The sequence below is a fragment of the Calliopsis andreniformis genome, chromosome 4, assembly GCF_051401765.1.
Source record: "Calliopsis andreniformis isolate RMS-2024a chromosome 4, iyCalAndr_principal, whole genome shotgun sequence".
Taxonomy (NCBI): domain Eukaryota; kingdom Metazoa; phylum Arthropoda; class Insecta; order Hymenoptera; family Andrenidae; genus Calliopsis; species Calliopsis andreniformis.
In genome coordinates, this window is record NC_135065.1 from 344,169 (window position 1) to 362,463 (window position 18,295).

Below are 18,295 nucleotides of genomic sequence, written 5' to 3' on the forward strand. Positions count from 1 at the left end.
GCTGAAGTTGCGTTTTAGTTCTCGTATTGTTACGCGGCGCGCTGCGTTAGTTACAATACACACACGTTTTCGCAATCTGTTACTGAGCATTACTACGAATATCCCATGTTAATGAACATCAGTAGTTGTCATTTTTAACTTTTAACCAATGCAATCATTGGAAGATTTTTTAAATGTGACTTAGCGATACATGATGAATAAAGCGTGTCAGTACAAAATATTGGAAAATATCAGAGAACAGTGGAGAACAGTAAAAAATCAAGTTTGGTAATTTAAAACTGCAGTAAATCACGTAGGTCATACTGAATTGTAAAAGTAAATATAAAACTTATCTTTTTTAGGAAAAGTGAAAGAAGAAATGCAAAGACTGAAGTTCAGAGGACTTGAATAGAGCCTCTTAGAGCTTTTTCCAATAGCATCAGCAATAGGATACATTACATAAAATGAACAGCGACATACAAAAAGCCAGTTGTATTGAGCAAAGATACAGAGCAAAGATTACATAGGTATATGTTCAGCGTAATTGCAGTAAATACCTATTCTTCATTTATCAGGTATGTACAAGATGAGTCACTTAACATTTGCACCTCAAATATCTTTGTTGTTTTTTAAAATACATTAAATGTCTCAAGGAAAAAGTTGAATGGTTCAGTGGAGCTGATACAATACTAAAAGAATTTTTGTTCTTTTTTTGTAATTTTTTTAAAGATGTTAAGGTTAGCTCTATTTTTTAAAATGGAACCATGCCTTTTTAAACACCTACAGTGATAGTCCTTTTCATTAAAAGTTTAGTGGCTATAATTATTTAAGGTCATTCAAAGTCATGGACAGAGAAAACATACAAGATTTAAAATCTTAACCATTAAAGCTATTCAGGCACTATAAGGGTATAATCTTCCTCTGAGTCCTTATTGTAAACTCATTAGCGGTGGAATAGCATCAACTGTCTGCCTTTGAAAGTCTTTCAAAATAAGGTGTCACTAACATGTAATGTTATTAAAGAAGCATTTTTACTATTTTTGTATGTATCTTTACATTACAAACATATTTTAACTTCCTTAAAAATAAATTTACATCTAATTTTAATTTTATTCCTAATGTTTAAGAAAAAATGATTTAAAACAATTTGATATGCAAAAGGGTGAATTTGCTTTGCAAAAAATTGAACATGAAATACAAAACCTGTATGTAACATGTAATAAATTACACTTATACATAAACTATCATACCGTAATTTTAATATTTTCCAGATTCCATTGATGTCAGCTGTTTAACCCAGTAAGCAGTCAGAAGAATTGAAGAAAAATAATATTTTTTTACTAATATTTTACTTAATTAATAAATGCATTCTTTTATGCGTATACTTTTATTATAAGATAATTAAAGAATGGTAGTTTATGTAAATAGTTTATATGTTTTATTGCTGATTATTTTTTTTGTTTTAATTATATTTATATAATTTAGGAGGTATACCAGATAAGGTGCAAATATAATTTAAAAGATTTTTGTCATTTCAAAAATTGAAATGACAATTTTGTTTTAAAGCGGTAATATATGTGAACCTTTGTCTCGTCCGCGAAAATCGTCTTGTTGGATGACCAACTTAGGTAACTATTTAGTATTACTAACTCACTTAAAAGATAACAAAAGAAAACAACTGCGTCAGCCCTGTATTGACTGACAATATCAGAGTCCAAACTCCTGGAGAAAACTGAATTAGTCATCATGTAACTAAGGGCTAGGGTCATCCTTTCCCCACCGCAACACCTAGATATAAGGCGTCGTGAAATTGTAAAAAGGGCTCATTCCGAACTCATCAGCTAGTTAAGACAATTTTCATTTGTAATCCTGTACCTACGGTGTACTCAGACGTGTTCGAGTCTAAATTCCTTGTAATTGTAAATCCGTGCAAGTCCCGAAATATATTTATTATAATATTATCGGAGTATTTCACTCGCCGGGTTCCCAACATAAAAATTTTGGTGTCAGAAGTGGGATCGTGTACAACAATTATACATCCAGTTGAAATCACGGAACGAATCTCCTCACTGGTTATAATTGCTAATTTTAATTGGAAGAATTGGACCGTATCAAAGGATCAGCACCAGCGGTGGAAACAACGTCGGAGGAGTCGCATCGTAAGTATCATCCAGATATTTTACAGTAAATCGTTTCCAATTCCTAACTTCAATTATCCAAATCTTATTCTATTTCCTTCCTTGAATTACAATGGAGAACGGTACTACCTCTACTACTACTAGCATAACTCAAGAGTCACAAAGTAGTTCTTCAACTCTTCCATTAGAGTTTTTAATTAAATTAATACCAGACACCTTTGACGGTGATAGGTATAAACTACGAAGCTTTGTAAAACAAGTTGATTCAGCTTTTGAATTAACCAAACCTTTCCAATTTCATCCGCTTCTAATTTTCGTAAAAAGTAAGATTAAGGGTAAAGCACGAGAACAAATTGATGTGCATTGTAATCGAACAACATGGCCCGAGATTTCATAATTATTGTTAAATTGATATCAAGACAGAAAAAGCCTAGATCAGCTTTAGAAGAACTGAATAGCATGAGACAGGAACGCCATGAAAATGTAACACAATTTTATCAAAGACTGGAAGAATTAACCTCGAGAATTTGAGGTATGCTTTACTCATCAGAATCAATGGATGATGCACTCGTGGGTAGATTGTCTATGATAAACGATATTACCCTAAACAGATTTATTTATCACACGCATTCACAAATTTCGCAGATGTTGCTGTATCGAGATTTTAAAACAATTAGTCAAGCGTTTACTGCTGCTGTAGGAGAAGAAAAAGCATTACATTTACAATATAGTAATCCAACGCAAGGTTGTAAAATTTGCCATAAAACTAATCATTCCACTCATGAATGCTACAAAAATAGGAAATCACAAATTACTCATCATACGCCTAAATCTATACATTTTCAACATATTACTCGCAATTCTTTACAATATCGAAATTCGAGCACTAATTTCAATTTAGCTCAAAGAACTAATGTCCCTCAAGCTATAAAACAATACAATTATTGCAGAAACCTTGGACATATGTACAATAAATGAATGTAGGAAACGGGAATATAATAATTCTAGACGTCAGACTCAAAGTCAACATTCAACTAATAATTTGCCTCTCAGGAAACGAAATGTAAATTTTCAAGAAGAAAATTTTCGCAATGCTTTTCAACCATCCCATCCTCCAATTGCAAACGAATTGAATTCACGCACAACAACAAACAGTATCAACCAAATCACTCATCAATTCCAGAAATTCCTCACATAACGATTTTCAACTCTTTTAGTACCAATGAATTAATATACGTGCTGTTCGAATCAAATCAATCAAATTCCGGCGGTAAAATTTTAAAACTTTTAGTTCATTCCGGAGCTTCTATTTCTCTAATCAAGGTCTCCAGTTTGAATTATTACAATATAATAGATCCAAATCCTGTATCACTAAAAGGAATTTCACCTAATGCTCCAATATTAAGTTTAGGTCAGACAAATATTGAATTAGAAATTCATGAAAAGAAAATAGGTGTGCAATTTCATGTAATAGATTCTCTCACGAATATTCCTTTTGATGCCTTGCTAGGTGCTGTTTTGAATTATTAAACTATAAAAACTTCTTAATGTATATATATTAATGTATATAACTAAAAAATATCATGGTACTAAGAAACAATATTTGTTATATGTTGTCATAGTTGTATAATAACTTACTTTAATTTGCAATCTTTATAAAGTTTCAAGTCATGTCACCCTTTAATTATTTTCTGTAAACATAATCTTATCTAAATAGTAATAAATAAACATAATAATTATAGTATATAAACAAGCTAAATGAGAGCACCTATGTACTTGTCCTGTTTATTATTACACAATGTAATTTAATAATGGAAAGAATTTTTCCCAGCCATTCTTTTTACGAGATTTCAAGGTCACTGATATTTTTGATACGAGATTCTATATTTTTTTCTATATTCTTCTAGAGAATATCTATAAAAATATATTTAACTTTCTTAATACTCGTAAGGTTTGAATTATTTAATCGCAAGATGACTTGCTATAAATAACGCTCTGATCTTTTAAACAGAACTGGAAAAAATCCGTTAGATTATTGTTTAAAATAATAAACGATTTTAAAATTTAGATATGGTCCTCTGATTCAATTTGTTTGGATAAATTTGTAAGAAATTGTATTGAAATTTATTTGTCAGAAAAATACGAAGAATAAGAAATGTGTTCCTTAGACGACGGTTCTGAGGTAAGTGCCGTGGGGTTCATCACAGTCCTGTTACCAAAAGGTATAGCCTTCCCCACTCCGTGGCCAGATCCTTTAGGAACAGGGATTCCATTCCATTCTTTAGCAATACGGTGTCGGGCCGCTTGTCTTCTTTAAACACTCGCTCTTCTTCGAAACAGTCACACAACACCCGATAGCTGGGAGGCCAAACGTAGCCATCAGCCATCAGTCACCAACGGGACTGTTTAATCTCATGCACCTTCAATCAGCCACAGGCAGACTAAGACCCTATTACCCTATCATAAATCCCTCAAAGACACGTTCTCGTTCGGCTAACCGTCCCAAACTCTCTCTTAAAATACGTTGACGCTATTTAATTATTTAAGTTGGAACTTGTTTTTCATGGTCTTCTTAATTAGTTAGTTTATTATTCTTATGTAAAAGAACATATTATACTTTCATATATATATATTATTTATATTTATACATAATGTGGAGACAAAAGCAACGACGTGACTTTGTTGACTGATGTTTTAATTTCCTGTCAATGTTTTAATTCGAAACACATAGTATGTGAGCTAAAGCGTGGGTGGCCAAAACTCCTTTTTTATATTGAATGAACTGTCAAATTCGACTCTATTCTGAGAAATCACATAGATGCACGTAAGCACACCCACTATTCCATATTTCACCACAGGTTAGAGTAGTTCTCCAAGTGAACGTTATTCATGAGTAGAGGTCGCCTAATTCTATCCTCAAACTATGCATCGGTAAGGCAGTTTGACCTGAGACACAAAATTCCATTGAATGTTAGGTCTATTATTATCTGGTCGGTGGTTTTACCACAAGGAAGTTACTACGAGAGCAAGTACACAGAGAAATAGATGAAATCAATATTCCACAGATCTCCCTTTAAAAACATATAAAAAAATCTTCTAAGAAGGAAACACTCATATCCCTCGACGGATGCAATTCAGATGCGGATGCGATCAGTGATCTTCAGATAAAGAGTAAAGAGAAAACTATCGAAGAAACCGAAGAGTATCCAGAGAAATACACCAATAATTGAGGGAGCTTCCGCAAAAATTAACAAGAGATAATAGACCATCAACAAAAGAAACAAGTTACAAACTAAGCCTATCTTTAGATCTAGCACAAAATACAGGGTGTAACAAAAATGTCGCAGTTCCTTAAAAGGGGTGATTCAGGGGGTGATTTGAAACAACTTTTTCCTTAGCAAAAATGTAAGATGAGGCTTCGTTAACGAGTTATTAACAAAAAACACCGGCCAATGAGAGCGCGAGTTTGCCGCCTGAGCGACTGCTAAAACCAGAACTTTGGTTCTGGTTTTGGAACCAAAGTTCCATCGATCTCCCTTTATAAAAATCATAAACTAACCAGCCAAAGACATGAATGGAAGCCAAGTTCCATGCATGCCTTTAGCTGGCATCTTAAAGTAGGGAATTGTTGAGTTATCATTAGAAAGTATTTGACTAAATTAGACTCGACTGCTAATGCAACCGTGAAATAGACGAGCGATGGTGCGAACTCTACCACCTAGAAGGCCGGTAGGTCGGAGAGGCGTACGACACTACACGATTCAGTCAGTTGTCCATTGACTCCCTGCTACCACACAGGGGCTACTGAAGTAGGCCTGATTCCGGTAGGCTGACAAGGAGAATGTCCAAAAGGTGGAATCGTATAGTTTCCACAGTCGAGTGTGTCTTTCCACACACCCTACCGTGCCCGTGGCGTCCCTCCTAGTACAGATCCCCAAGGGGAGAACACACTCCACCGGCCGACGATTCCACGGTTGGTCACATGCTTCTATCAAGAGAAGTAGAGGTGACTTCCTCACCAAAGACGAGGAACAAATTTCAAGAAAAGAAATTAAGAAATGGCAACTCGACAATAGTACAGTGATTTTAAACTAGAGAGGCAAAGACATGGATGGAAGCCAAGTTCCATCCACGCCTTTGCCTTGTATCTTAAAGTAGAGAAATGCCAAGTAATCATTCAGAAGCGATTAGGAATATTTAGAGTCTACCGCGTATGGCAACCATGAAATAGACAATCGGTGGTGCAAGCTCTTCCACCTTGAAGACGGGTATTAGAAGAAGGCGACTGGCACCTCACAGCCCAGTCAGTTGCCTAACTGAACTGTGTGGTTTCCACCTTCAAGCGTGTTTTTCCACACACCATCCAGTGTCCACGTCGTCTCTCGCTAGCACAAGCCCCCAAGGGAAGAAAAGAACTTCGTGAATAACATGTGTCTATGTTTCATATTACAGTTCTGGGACTTTAAAAAGAAAATCCGCAAGTGGAAGTATGGGAGAAGCCGCGGTCGGAGTCGCGGCAGCAACCGTGGTCCAGACCGGGGGGTAAGAGGGTGGAACGAGGGCAAAAATTTAATTATTAATTATTATAATTAAAAAATAAATATATTAAATTAATGTATTTTTAGCAGCGTCTCCTCTTATTTTGTATATACCCAGACCTAACGCAGACCAAACCGGAAGGAAAAACGAATTGGAAATAATTCGCCACATATATAAAGAGATAACTAAAATTCGTTTACTGTTATTGTTTGTAAGTAAATTAATAGGAAATCATCATGAACTTGTTTTAATTGTTTTTTAAAGGCTGGTATCAAGAATGTAGAAAGTGTAAAACTTGTAAGTATATCATCTTTTACATTCAAGTTACATAAACTCGAAAAGTAATTTTTATTAAACTGATTTAGTTTTGCAGATCAAACCAGAGTTTCCACTCGAAATATTTCGCGAGTGACTCGTACCGCTCATACCGCTTCTTGTCGAAGATCAAAATTTGACAGGACTATTCCTCACCAAAACCTAGACTTTATATACAGGGTGTTAAAAAAAAAACCATTCAATATTTATATGGTATATAGGATACACTGTACTGAGTAAAAAAGCTTTAGTAAACAAAGGTCGAAAGGTCAACCGTTTCTGAGATATAAACATTTTTGTTTGCTAGTATCATGATTGACTTACTTGCTTCTATCGCATGCGATGATTACTTTAGCGTTTACAAACCGCGTTCTGAATGTTCTTATTCAAGTGCCGACAGTAGATTTCATTAAGAATCAGTCAGTTGTGAATCGGCGATTGTAGATATTACACAGTTACAAAGTATCGTGAAAATGTCAGCGTATTATTCGAATGAAGAAATGGCAGATGTGCATTTTATGTATGGCCGTGCTAATGGAAGTGCTTTATCTGTACGTCTTTACGCGGAAAAATTTCCTAATCGAAGGGTTCCCTTTCACATGCTGTTTCAAAAACTTCACCAACATTTCTTTGTGAAACAGGCTCACTTACACCTTGCCATCGAAACTCTGGCAGACCTAGATCTGTATCGACACCCAATACGGAGAATGGTATTTTAAGGATTGTAGAACAAAATCCCGGAACCAGCGTAAGAAGAATATCCCATGCCACAGGAATCGGTACTACTCTGGTCTGGAGGACGCTTCACGAGCAGTTACTCTATCCATACCATATCCAACGGGCACAAGCCCTCACTCTACCGGACTATCAAGCAAGAACAGAATTTTCACAGTGGCTACTCACAAAATGTGCTGTGAATCCGAATTTCCATAATAATCACGTATGGACGGAAGAGAATCCTCATGCATTTATTCAAACAAATCACTAACACCATTTCTCGTTAAATGTTTGGATGGGCATTGTGGGAGATCGCCTTATTGGCCCTGTAATACTCCCAAATTGGCTTTCAGGTGCTGCTTATTTCAACTTCTTGGTGAATACATTACCTCAGTACTTGGATGATATGCCTTTGGCAGAAAGATTATCGATGTGGTGCATGCATGATGGGGCACCACCTCATTTTGTGCGTAATGTGAGAGACCACTTAAACATGGTGTTCGGTCAAAGGTGGATTGGATGTGGTGGACCAGTTGCATGGCCTCCTCGATCCCACGATTTAAACCCTTTGGACTTCTTTTTATGGGGATATTTAAAAAGCCTAGTGTATTCCTCGCCGATAAATGATTTAGAAGAATTATGTAACCGAATCCACCATGCTTGTCAAACAATTCGACAGAAATGTAGAATTTTCGAGAGTTCGCGACTCTGTAAAACGAAGATACCAAGCGTGTGTAGAAATGGAAGGTGGACACGTGGAAAATCTTCTGTAAACATCGAAAATTCAGTAATAAGTCAATCATGATACTAGCAAACAAAAATGTTTATATCTCAGAAACGGTTAACCTTTCGACCTATGTTTACTAAAGCTTTTTTACTCAGTACAATGTATCCTATATACTATATAAATATTGAATGGTTTTTTTTGAACACCCTGTATATGTCTGTAAACTCAAGAGGTAGATTCTCTTTTGTACTCTTCTGCACTCTGAATCTTTATCAGTCCAGCTTGCAAATCTTGAAGTGTTGTAACCTACTGAAATACATTGCTAATTAAATAGTAGACCTTGTATTCTTCAGTCTATCGGGATTCCAACTGAACACAATCGATTGGCGTTACTCGCGTAAAAATCCGTTTACAAATAAGAAATTTCAATTTTTCTTAATCTTAATCCCTAATTGCTACGCTTGTCTTTTATGACGTCATTGATTTCGGGCTTCGAGCTCAAGCATCAACGATCAAGCGAGACTTTTTATTTTTGCTTCTGCTATCGTGTATCAATTATCTCCGCGGCCGACAGCAAAGGAAACCGACTACCAGTCCCGATAAAGGCTCGCGCCTAAACCTGAACTGTGGCTTTCGATCGAACTAGTATATTATCATTGCCAAAGTATGTCTTATATTTCGCCGGTGGTTATATCAATTTGTAATAATCTAATTATCTAATCTAATAGACTAATCTTTCGGCACACATTGTATTTAATTTCAGATCGGTATTATAATTGTTATTCTTACCGCTTACACTGCTGCATTTTTATTTCATGCAAAGCCGATAACGTTGAGAGCATAACATGAAAATGGCAATGGGGCTCTAGAGCTGCAAACACGTGAGACAAAAAAAGCATTGAATGTTCAGTGTATTCTGTATACTCGTCTACGCATTGTAGCTGACGTCAGTTACAAAAATATCGAATAAAAAGTGTAATTTAAAAAATTAAACGTAACCATGAGAAGGCTTTCCAAGGTCAATGTAAAATCAAATATTAAGCATCACGATGTGTCCCCCTTAGTACTATACATTTGTCTGAAATATTTTTCAGTGTCATGCATAATTTTCGAGATATTTATACGTTTCCAGATAACACAACAGACATACTGTATATACCATTGAAACATTATTTTAAGAATAAGTGTGTTATGTGACCTCTTAAAATTTGAACCTTTTTTATATGGAATTGAACATTTAGTATACATACATTTGTAGATACTTTACATATTTGTATATTTTTGTACACATATTATCTCAAGTTCTTAACACATTTCGTGCCACGTGTACCGTTTTTGGAACACTTCCAAAACTTCGCAAGTTGCTGTCCACGCGGCATCGCGTGAAACACCTGTGTTCAGTTAACGATGAGCTGCATGGCTGGCAATTTTCAAATGAAGCGTCAGTTTCATTTGGGCACAGAACGTGTTAAAATAAGTTAACAAATTAAAATTAATTGTCTCGAAAAATAAACTATCAGTATTTTTGTTTCTTTTCCGTCACATTTTTTAGCTACAAGGAAAATGTGCTTATATCGAAGTCTAGTTCCCATGCTTCGAATGAAACTACACTATATACAAAATAATTTACAGTTTTTTAAATTTTTATTGAAAGTCAAAGTCTTATAAATGTATAACTCAATGACCAAATTTAAGGTTATTTAGTTGAAACAGTTTTTGGTTTTGGTAAACCTTCCCTGAATCCATTCCTAAAAAATATAAACGATAATTAATAAAGTTACTTGTATAAACTATATTAATGTATAAACTAATAGTGTCTTTTAAACAATTCTCTCTTTGTCAAAGTACATATAAATAAATACTTTTCGAATGATCGACATTATTTAAGCAACTGTGTGTTGTGTTTAATATTAAACTTACTTGAATTTACGACGAACAATTTTCAAGTAACGCATACGGCCAGTACCAGTGGTCTTCCTCCTTTTAGCTTTTATTGACCAATTATCTAATAACAAATACAATAGTATTTATTAGTTATAGTAAATTTTTGGGCATAAAGAAATTAAGAATGTCATGTAAACTGCATTCTGATTTAATCTTTTTAAAGGTATTATTGCACTTATTTATAAAGAGCTTAGCCGGATAAGGGCGTCAAAAATGCCCCTAAACCAAAATTCATCTTTTTTGGAAATTAGTCGTGATGTTTTTAAAACCTGGAATTTTTCGATTTTTAATTTTTTTAATTACAAACCTACCAAACTGACAAATTTGAAAAAAGACAAGCATACTAGTAATAACTATATACATTTATTGTAAAAATATGATTGTAGTTCCGCGATTGCTTCAATGCGAAATCCGCATATTTTGACATTTTTTTTGCGTTTTTTATTTTTCACGGCTTTAATCATTGTTTTAAAAATCTCAAAAAATTCTACATAATGTATCTTTTGATGTCTGAAATCTCTTTGATTTTTTGTCGAATTTCCAAAAGACGTGATTTTCTATTTACCCCCATTACTACCTCAGATTAAGAGAGAGGGTTGAAAATTGGCACAAACCAGTTCTTTGTGATAAGCTATCGAATGACACATCGCAAGTCGAATTTGGTTTAGGAGTACTTTTGACCTCCTTATCCGGCTAGACCCTTTTAGATAATAATATGTAGTAGTTGCATACTGGGTACAACATATCATAAATCAGTCCCCACGGTTTTTCAACCACTTCCGATAGTCTGAGGAAAGAATGTTTCGTACAAATGTTAGTCACTGTTTAACCAGCTAAAAATAACAATTTAAAAAAAATTTGTTTTTAGCAAAAAATTAAGGTCAACGTGATGTTTTTAAACGAAATCATTTAATTTGAACTCCGTAATTTTGCAGACGATATTCAGACGAATTCAATGACTTGCCTTATTATTGACCGTGCATTTAAAAATCGTCACGAGTCAATTGAAAAGACATTTGTCATAATAGACACAGAAACCATATGAACGTTGTTTATGGAAGACCCGTAAATAGTATTGAACATCTAAAACAATGCGTAAATCACACTTGTAGAAACGTAGAAAGGACTTCTTTAATTCAAGCTATGCATCGGACTTTATTAGATAGAGTAGAATTTTGCGTTGCAGATAATGGAATGAAATTTAAATGAGCCGTTATTTTTGAAAGTGGTATAAGTCCACTTTTGGAAAAAAATGAGTTAACGGTAATTTTAGTAAGGCATAGACATCCTCTTTTTATATTTATAATCATACATTGAATGGAGCACGATTTCTTGATAAAATAATCAAAAGAATTTTAGCTATAAAATGTTATCGCAAAAATTCTTTTTTGGAAGTGGAATAAGTTCATTTTTAATAATCATAGTTAAAACAACTTTCTAATTGCAATTATTATTGATTATTACGACTTCAGTGTGCACTGTCCTTTAGCAGATATTAGCTAGTGCCTTAAAAATAACATCGTAAACAAGATAACGGTATTATTACCATGATGATGTGGTGAGAAGTAATTTCACTAATTTTGTTTAGTATTCTTTCGCAAGTTCTACTGTTTAGTTTATGTTTCTTATACTAATCGATTGCAACGTGAGCATTATTTAAATATAATTGTTATCAGTGCGGAGAATCAAAGTTTTAGATAAATAATATTTCATATAGTTATTACAATGAGTTCACATACCTATCAAAAAGACGATACTGTCCCAATTTGGTTTGATAGTGATGTTGGTAAGTAAGAGTAATAAATTCTTTTGCGGGAATATTGGAATTTTTTTTATTATAAAAATAAGACTCATGAATATTAGAAAGAAAAGACGAAATTGTGATTCAGATAATGAAAGCAGTTTGAGCAGTATTAATTCAAGATTGTTCCAAACTAAGAAAAGGATTAGAATTTTAGAATTAACAGATTCAACCACTAACGAAGACGACATTACTAATTTTCAATCACATTATGAAAATAATAACCAGAAGACGAGGAAAGTCAAAAGAAATAGAGGTGAAAAATATTATACAAAAACTGGAAATATTATTCCTGCAAAGAAATTCGAAAATAAGGATTGCAAATGTGTGAAAGTGTGCAAGAATCATATTGCTGAGGAAGGTCGGATATTCCTTTTTCATTTTTTTGGGGAAATGGTGGATTTTGAGAAACAAAATACATTCTTATTAATTCTTAATAAACTTGATTATTCGTGTATTTACATGTTTTAATTTTAATTATTATTCTTTATATTAAAAAATCCACTTCAGTAAAGCCAATGTCTATGAAAATATGGACTTAAATTTCCATTTGTTTTTATTTCTTATAATATGTTCTTATTGAAAGTAGTATAAGTCTATTTGAAGCTAAAAAATCATTTATTTTCTTTAACAGTTTTAATAATTATTATTGTATAATAAAATTTAACAGGTTTATAGTGTTAAAAACATCACCCGCATTGATTAACGCTTACCAATATTTTTAAATGGATTCAAACGCAAACCCTTAAATATCTCAATATATTTGAGTTTGTTTTAAGTTTATTTTGTGAAATATATGAATATAATTTTGTAATTTAAAGTTTGAAGTTTATTTTATGAATCAAAGGATACATTTTTCAATTGTAATTATAATATAGACTACGAATTTTAACATGATTATTGAAAATAATTTTAATAAAACAGCAAGGTACACGTGAGTATACTTATACAGTTTCTTTTACACATTCGCCATACGTTTGTGTCTTCTAGTCTAGTGCTTGCTAATTGCAAAATAATAGCAGGCTCGTCGGTACAATACTGTTTAAAGGGTATAATTAATATATTTATCAAACTTTTATTAAAATGTTAAGGAAAATAAGAGAACGAAATCGTAAAAAAAATTATTGATACTGTATCAAACTATAAATAACTGATTTTAAATTGCATATTGATGTATTTTTTAAGTTAATTATTTCTTGATTTTAGTTTGTTATTGCACAGTTTAATATCGAACGCATATTATCTCGAATGTAAAAATCCAGTTTATTAGTCTCATTACTATTCAAGTTTTTCGTAAAAACCACTGTATAATAGTATACCCATTTTGGTTCTAATAAATGAAAATGATTTGAATTGAAATACTTATACTTTTTCAATTATATAAATTGTTATGTCACTTACCAATTTTATCATTTTTGTTATGATTAATAAACGAATCAATACCATTTTTTTTATAGATAATATTATGGCTGAATCTAAAACAAATGTAGACAATACAGTCGCCTACAAACGGTATATACCGATGTGTCTAATTTGCAAAAAAGTTTTTTCAAATGAAGCTATGGAGCCTTCAAGATTATAAGAACATTTGACAAAAATTCATCTTGATAAGAGAAATAAGGATTTCTCAATTTTGAAACACTTAAGTTTCAAGTCTTTGAAAAATTTGAAACACTTAAAGAAACCTTTTTTAGACAGCTAACATTGGAAAAACTCTTTTCAGTAGCTTACAAACAAGATAACGATGGATTACGTGCTTCTTATAACATTTCGTTACTAATTGCTAAATCTGGAAAACCGCACACTATTGGCGAAGAACTAATTTTACCGGCTATTAGTGAGGTAGTACGTACTATGCTACATAAACCAGCGTCTGATATTACCAAGAAAATTTCTTTAAGCAATAATACTGTGCAAAGAAAAATTGACGAAATGGCTCAAAATGGCTAAAAAATTTTCTATACAACTTGATCAGTCAACTTTGCCAGGAAATGAAGCTTTACTTTTAACATATGTGCGATTCATAAAAGAAGAAACAATTTATCAAGAATTATTATTTGCTGAAAATTTGCAAACTAATACTAAAGGAGTATCGATATTTCATACATTGGAAGAGTTCCTTAAAGAAAAGGATTTTCCTCTGAGTAATATCTTGTCCGTCGCTATTGATGGTGTTCCAGCGATGGTAGGGCGTTACACGGGTTTTCTTGCATATTTAAAAAAAGCAGCACCATATGTATTCGCTGTACACTGTGTCATTCATCGTCAACATTTAGTTGCTAAAAATCTGAGTGAACGTCTAAATAAGCCATTACATCATATCATTAAACTAATAAACAAAATCAGGAGCAATTCGTTGAATGACAGACTGTTTAAACAACTTTGTATTGAAAACAATGAAGACTTCAATCGCTTACTGCGTTACATGGAAGTTCGTTGGCTATCGAAAGGTGCATGTTTGAATCGGTTTTACAAAGTCTTTGAATCTGTATTAGAATTCCTCGAAAACTATGATAATACTTTACGAGTCAATTTGATTAACTCTAAAAATGATATAGCTTATTTGACAGATTTATTTAATAAATTTAATGAAACAAATCTGCAGCTTCAAGGCGATGAACTGAACTTAATCAAGACAAAAGCGGTCATTTCCGCGTTTTTGACGAAATTTCTTCTGTACAAACGAAACTTAGGACGTGGGGAATTCAGTCAGTTTCCAAATTTATCTGCATTAGAAAAACAAGATGAAGACTTGTTTATCTATTGCCAGCACTTGGAGATTCTCCATTCTGACTTCAATAAGCGATTTGAAGATATTCTTAGTATGGACATACCTGATTGGGTTTTGGATCCCTTTTCAAGTACTAATGCGGAAGAACCTCCAAAATTACAAGAAGAACTGATAGAATTAATAACAAACGAGGAATTTAAATTTAAATTCAAAGGCAGCTACCAAATCTACCTAAGATACCTACACTTTATCCTAGATTATATGCCATTGTACAAAAGTTTTTAATTGCATTTCTTTCATCATATCTAGTAGAACATGGGTTCAGTGCAGTTACAAATTTGTTGACTAAAGAAAGAAACCGACTGCAAATAACTGATCGCGGTGATTTAAGAATGTTACTGACGAAGATAGAGCCAAATATTAACAAATTGATAGAAATTCATCAGATTCATCCTTCCCATTAAATGTTATTTCTGGTTTCCATTTTACTATTGTTAATTGTTAACTGTTAACTGTTAAATGTTTGAATAAATGATTTTATTTTAATATTTGAATATAATGTTTATTATTTGCAGCATTTTTTTTATTAGGTTGTAGGGTATTTTCAGAGGAGAGGGGGGTGCTGAGTAATTCTTTATGTAAAAAAGGGGCGGTAGACTAAATAAGTTTGAGAATCTCCGATCTAGAGCATCTGATTTGATTGTTGGTGAAAGTTGTGTCTGTTTTGGAAGGCTCTCAACATGTATTAAGACCCTATAGACACAATTTCTTGAATAAGACTCCTACTGTAACAATCCCTACTTTCTAGGCTGCTCGGTCATCTAGAACAGTGGACTACTGGCAGTTTTTTGGTTTAAGCTTCATCTGTATGTATTACATACATTCATATCCATTTTTAAAGTTTTAAAGTTTTATAAATGTTAAACCGTAAAAGAAATACAACAAAATGTATTAAGACTTTTTTCTTTTGTTGCTCTTCCTCAACGTATATGTAAAATTACAAAATCCTCAAACTATTAATTTACCATAGAGACATATTAATTTTAAAGCATTATTATTGCAAAATGGAAACGGATTGGATACTATGTTAGAGGACAATTTGTAACCCATTTGCGGTCTTCTATCACTACTTAAAATATTGAAATGTATACATTTTACAGCTTGTATAACTTGACGCTTTTTAGATGATGTTACAAACTAATCCTTAATATTAACTGACTAATGTTTGATAATCATTGCCAGCTCATAGTTATGATTGCTGCCCCTTTCATATAAATACTTTAAGATGTGACAATTCTATTTACATCTGACACCTCAACTCATTGAACATACCTTAGATTTGTTTATCAATCTCTTTTTAATTTACTGATCATTGTCTGATTTTTGAAAGAAGTCCTGTTAAATATTCATATTCTGATAATACATTAATATTTCTTTCTATTATCAAGTAGAACTGTTTCTTTTTCACAAATCCAACAAGGGAACATTGCTTCAAATTAATTTTTATGTCAATAACTAAAATTGTGGTCCCTTAAAAAAATGGGGAAACAGGCACCTACATACCCAGTTATTGACATAAAAGTTAATTATAAGTACGAATTGTAAATTTATTCAAATATATACAATTATATAAACTGTTCTTTATGTTTTATTTGTTAAAATTTCTATTTCTATTTTTGTAATAGGTTCGAAGTGTTTATTATGTCTCACATATGACAAAAGTATTTATTGTAAATCAGGTATATTTTCAAGGATCAATATATTGTTTCATCTTTGTTTCCACTTAAAGGTTCAAAGTATAAAATATGAAGCAAGTGAGAAAAAACAAGATTGAAGAAAAAAAGGAACTTTTATTTTCACGTGTTTCATAACTTTATATTTTTTAATTGTTGTATTAACTTTAAAAATTTCTTGTGTTAAATTGATGCATTCGTAAATCTAACATTAATGTTCAATGTCATAAACAAGTTTATGACAAGTTTTTACTCATAAAAACATTATCTATTACTTTTCATATATCCTATACACAAAAGTAAGTACATAGGTACTTTCAATTATATTTAAAAAAATAATCAACTTACATGATCTCATCTTCTTCTTAGGGTATCCACACTGTGCACATTGTGATTTCTGAATGTGATAAGAGCTACGACCACATCGTCTGCACAATGTATGAGTCTTATTTCGCCGTTTACCAAAACTCGATGTACCTTTCGTCTGCGAACATCAAAATAAGATATGCTTTCAATTTCACACTGTTTCATTTTTGTAATCACTAGAATAAAATATTTCTATTTTACAAAGTTGACATTATTAAAATTAACATTTCTTATTTTAAACCGCGTGTTAAATAATAAACATTCTCTTATAACCTCTACAACAATATTACATGTATAATTTATTGATTTTGGTTTCTTTTATTATAACTATTACTACATGTTACTTCTATCACAATTAATAAAACATATCATGTAGTTTTAATGTGATTAATTTTTATGATTGTTCTATAATTGTTAGATTTTAATTGTTCAAATTTATGCTCACCATCTTACACGAAGGAAGATCTTACAAGACCTAATTTACTGTTCAGATTTGAGGAATTCTTACTGCAGCGCCATCTGTCGTACAGTGAGGAACTCAGTTTATAAAACTCATGTAAATAGCACGATGATTTTTGTACAGATTTTTCGAAAACTACGAGTGAGTAATTACAGTTAATTACAAGGCAGCAAGAAGCAAATAAAGAGCATTTGTGTAAGCCGTCATCTATTGAGATACGACAAGTTTTATGCGTCGTGTAACTTAGCAGCTGACACGTGCAACCAACTTCGCATCGGTGCGAATAGCACGATGCTTCTTTTACAGATTTCTCGAAAACGAGAGACGAGCAATTAAAACTAATTACAGAGCAATAAAGGACAATTTTATAAAATTACGAGTAAGCATTTAAAATTAATTACAGGACAGTAAGGAGCAATTAAAGAGCAATTATTTAAGTCACTGCGCAATGTGGTGGAGCAAGTTTTTGAGTTTTCATGTCAATGCGAACCTACGATCTGATTAATGTTACTGAAAATATGCGCGTGCGCACTTGGAAATTACTAGATTTCAGTTTCAAATTTTTATTTATAAAATTTGCTGTTTATTGACCTAATTGTTGCTTATTAAAGGTTGAGCAATTAATTCTAAGCCAAGAGCAAATTTTTTGTAGTCTCGTTAGATCGTTTTGTGGATTACTTTAGAAGTTTTGTGATATGGAATGACTGTTGCCAACACATAAAAGTTCCTAAATGCCCACAAAAATTTTTTGAAAATATCTCGAAAACTAAAAGTGAGCAATTAAAAGTAATTGATATGCAATTATGGGCAATTAAAGAGCAATTTTTTGACTTATATTTTATTAA

At 32.5% G+C, this 18,295-nt stretch overlaps 1 protein-coding gene and 1 long non-coding RNA gene across 3 annotated transcripts; one reads left to right on the forward strand and one right to left on the reverse strand.

The window, feature by feature from the left end:
- The first annotated feature begins 61 nt into the window (after positions 1 to 61).
- Positions 62 to 7,204, forward strand: LOC143178579 (uncharacterized). 2 transcript variants are annotated; one of them, XR_013001813.1, is made up of 5 exons: positions 62 to 267; positions 342 to 554; positions 1,251 to 2,138; positions 6,570 to 6,659; positions 6,743 to 7,204. It is a non-coding gene; the product is annotated as an uncharacterized LOC143178579 (long non-coding RNA). The 2 variants fall into 2 exon arrangements; XR_013001812.1 differs by lacking the exons at positions 6,570 to 6,659; positions 6,743 to 7,204 and having other exon boundaries at positions 73 to 267; positions 1,251 to 2,267.
- A 2,470-nt stretch (positions 7,205 to 9,674) lies between these two features.
- On the reverse strand, positions 9,675 to 17,570 carry Rpl37-1 (ribosomal protein L37-1). Its single transcript, XM_076376087.1, has 4 exons — positions 17,436 to 17,570; positions 16,973 to 17,108; positions 10,336 to 10,420; positions 9,675 to 10,163 (listed from the first exon to the last, which is right to left on the reverse strand). The coding sequence occupies exons 1-4, from the start codon at positions 17,436 to 17,438 to the stop codon at positions 10,112 to 10,114; spliced, it is 276 nt and encodes a 91-aa protein (XP_076232202.1). The 5' UTR covers positions 17,439 to 17,570; the 3' UTR covers positions 9,675 to 10,111.
- Between the last annotated feature and the right edge of the window lie 725 nt (positions 17,571 to 18,295).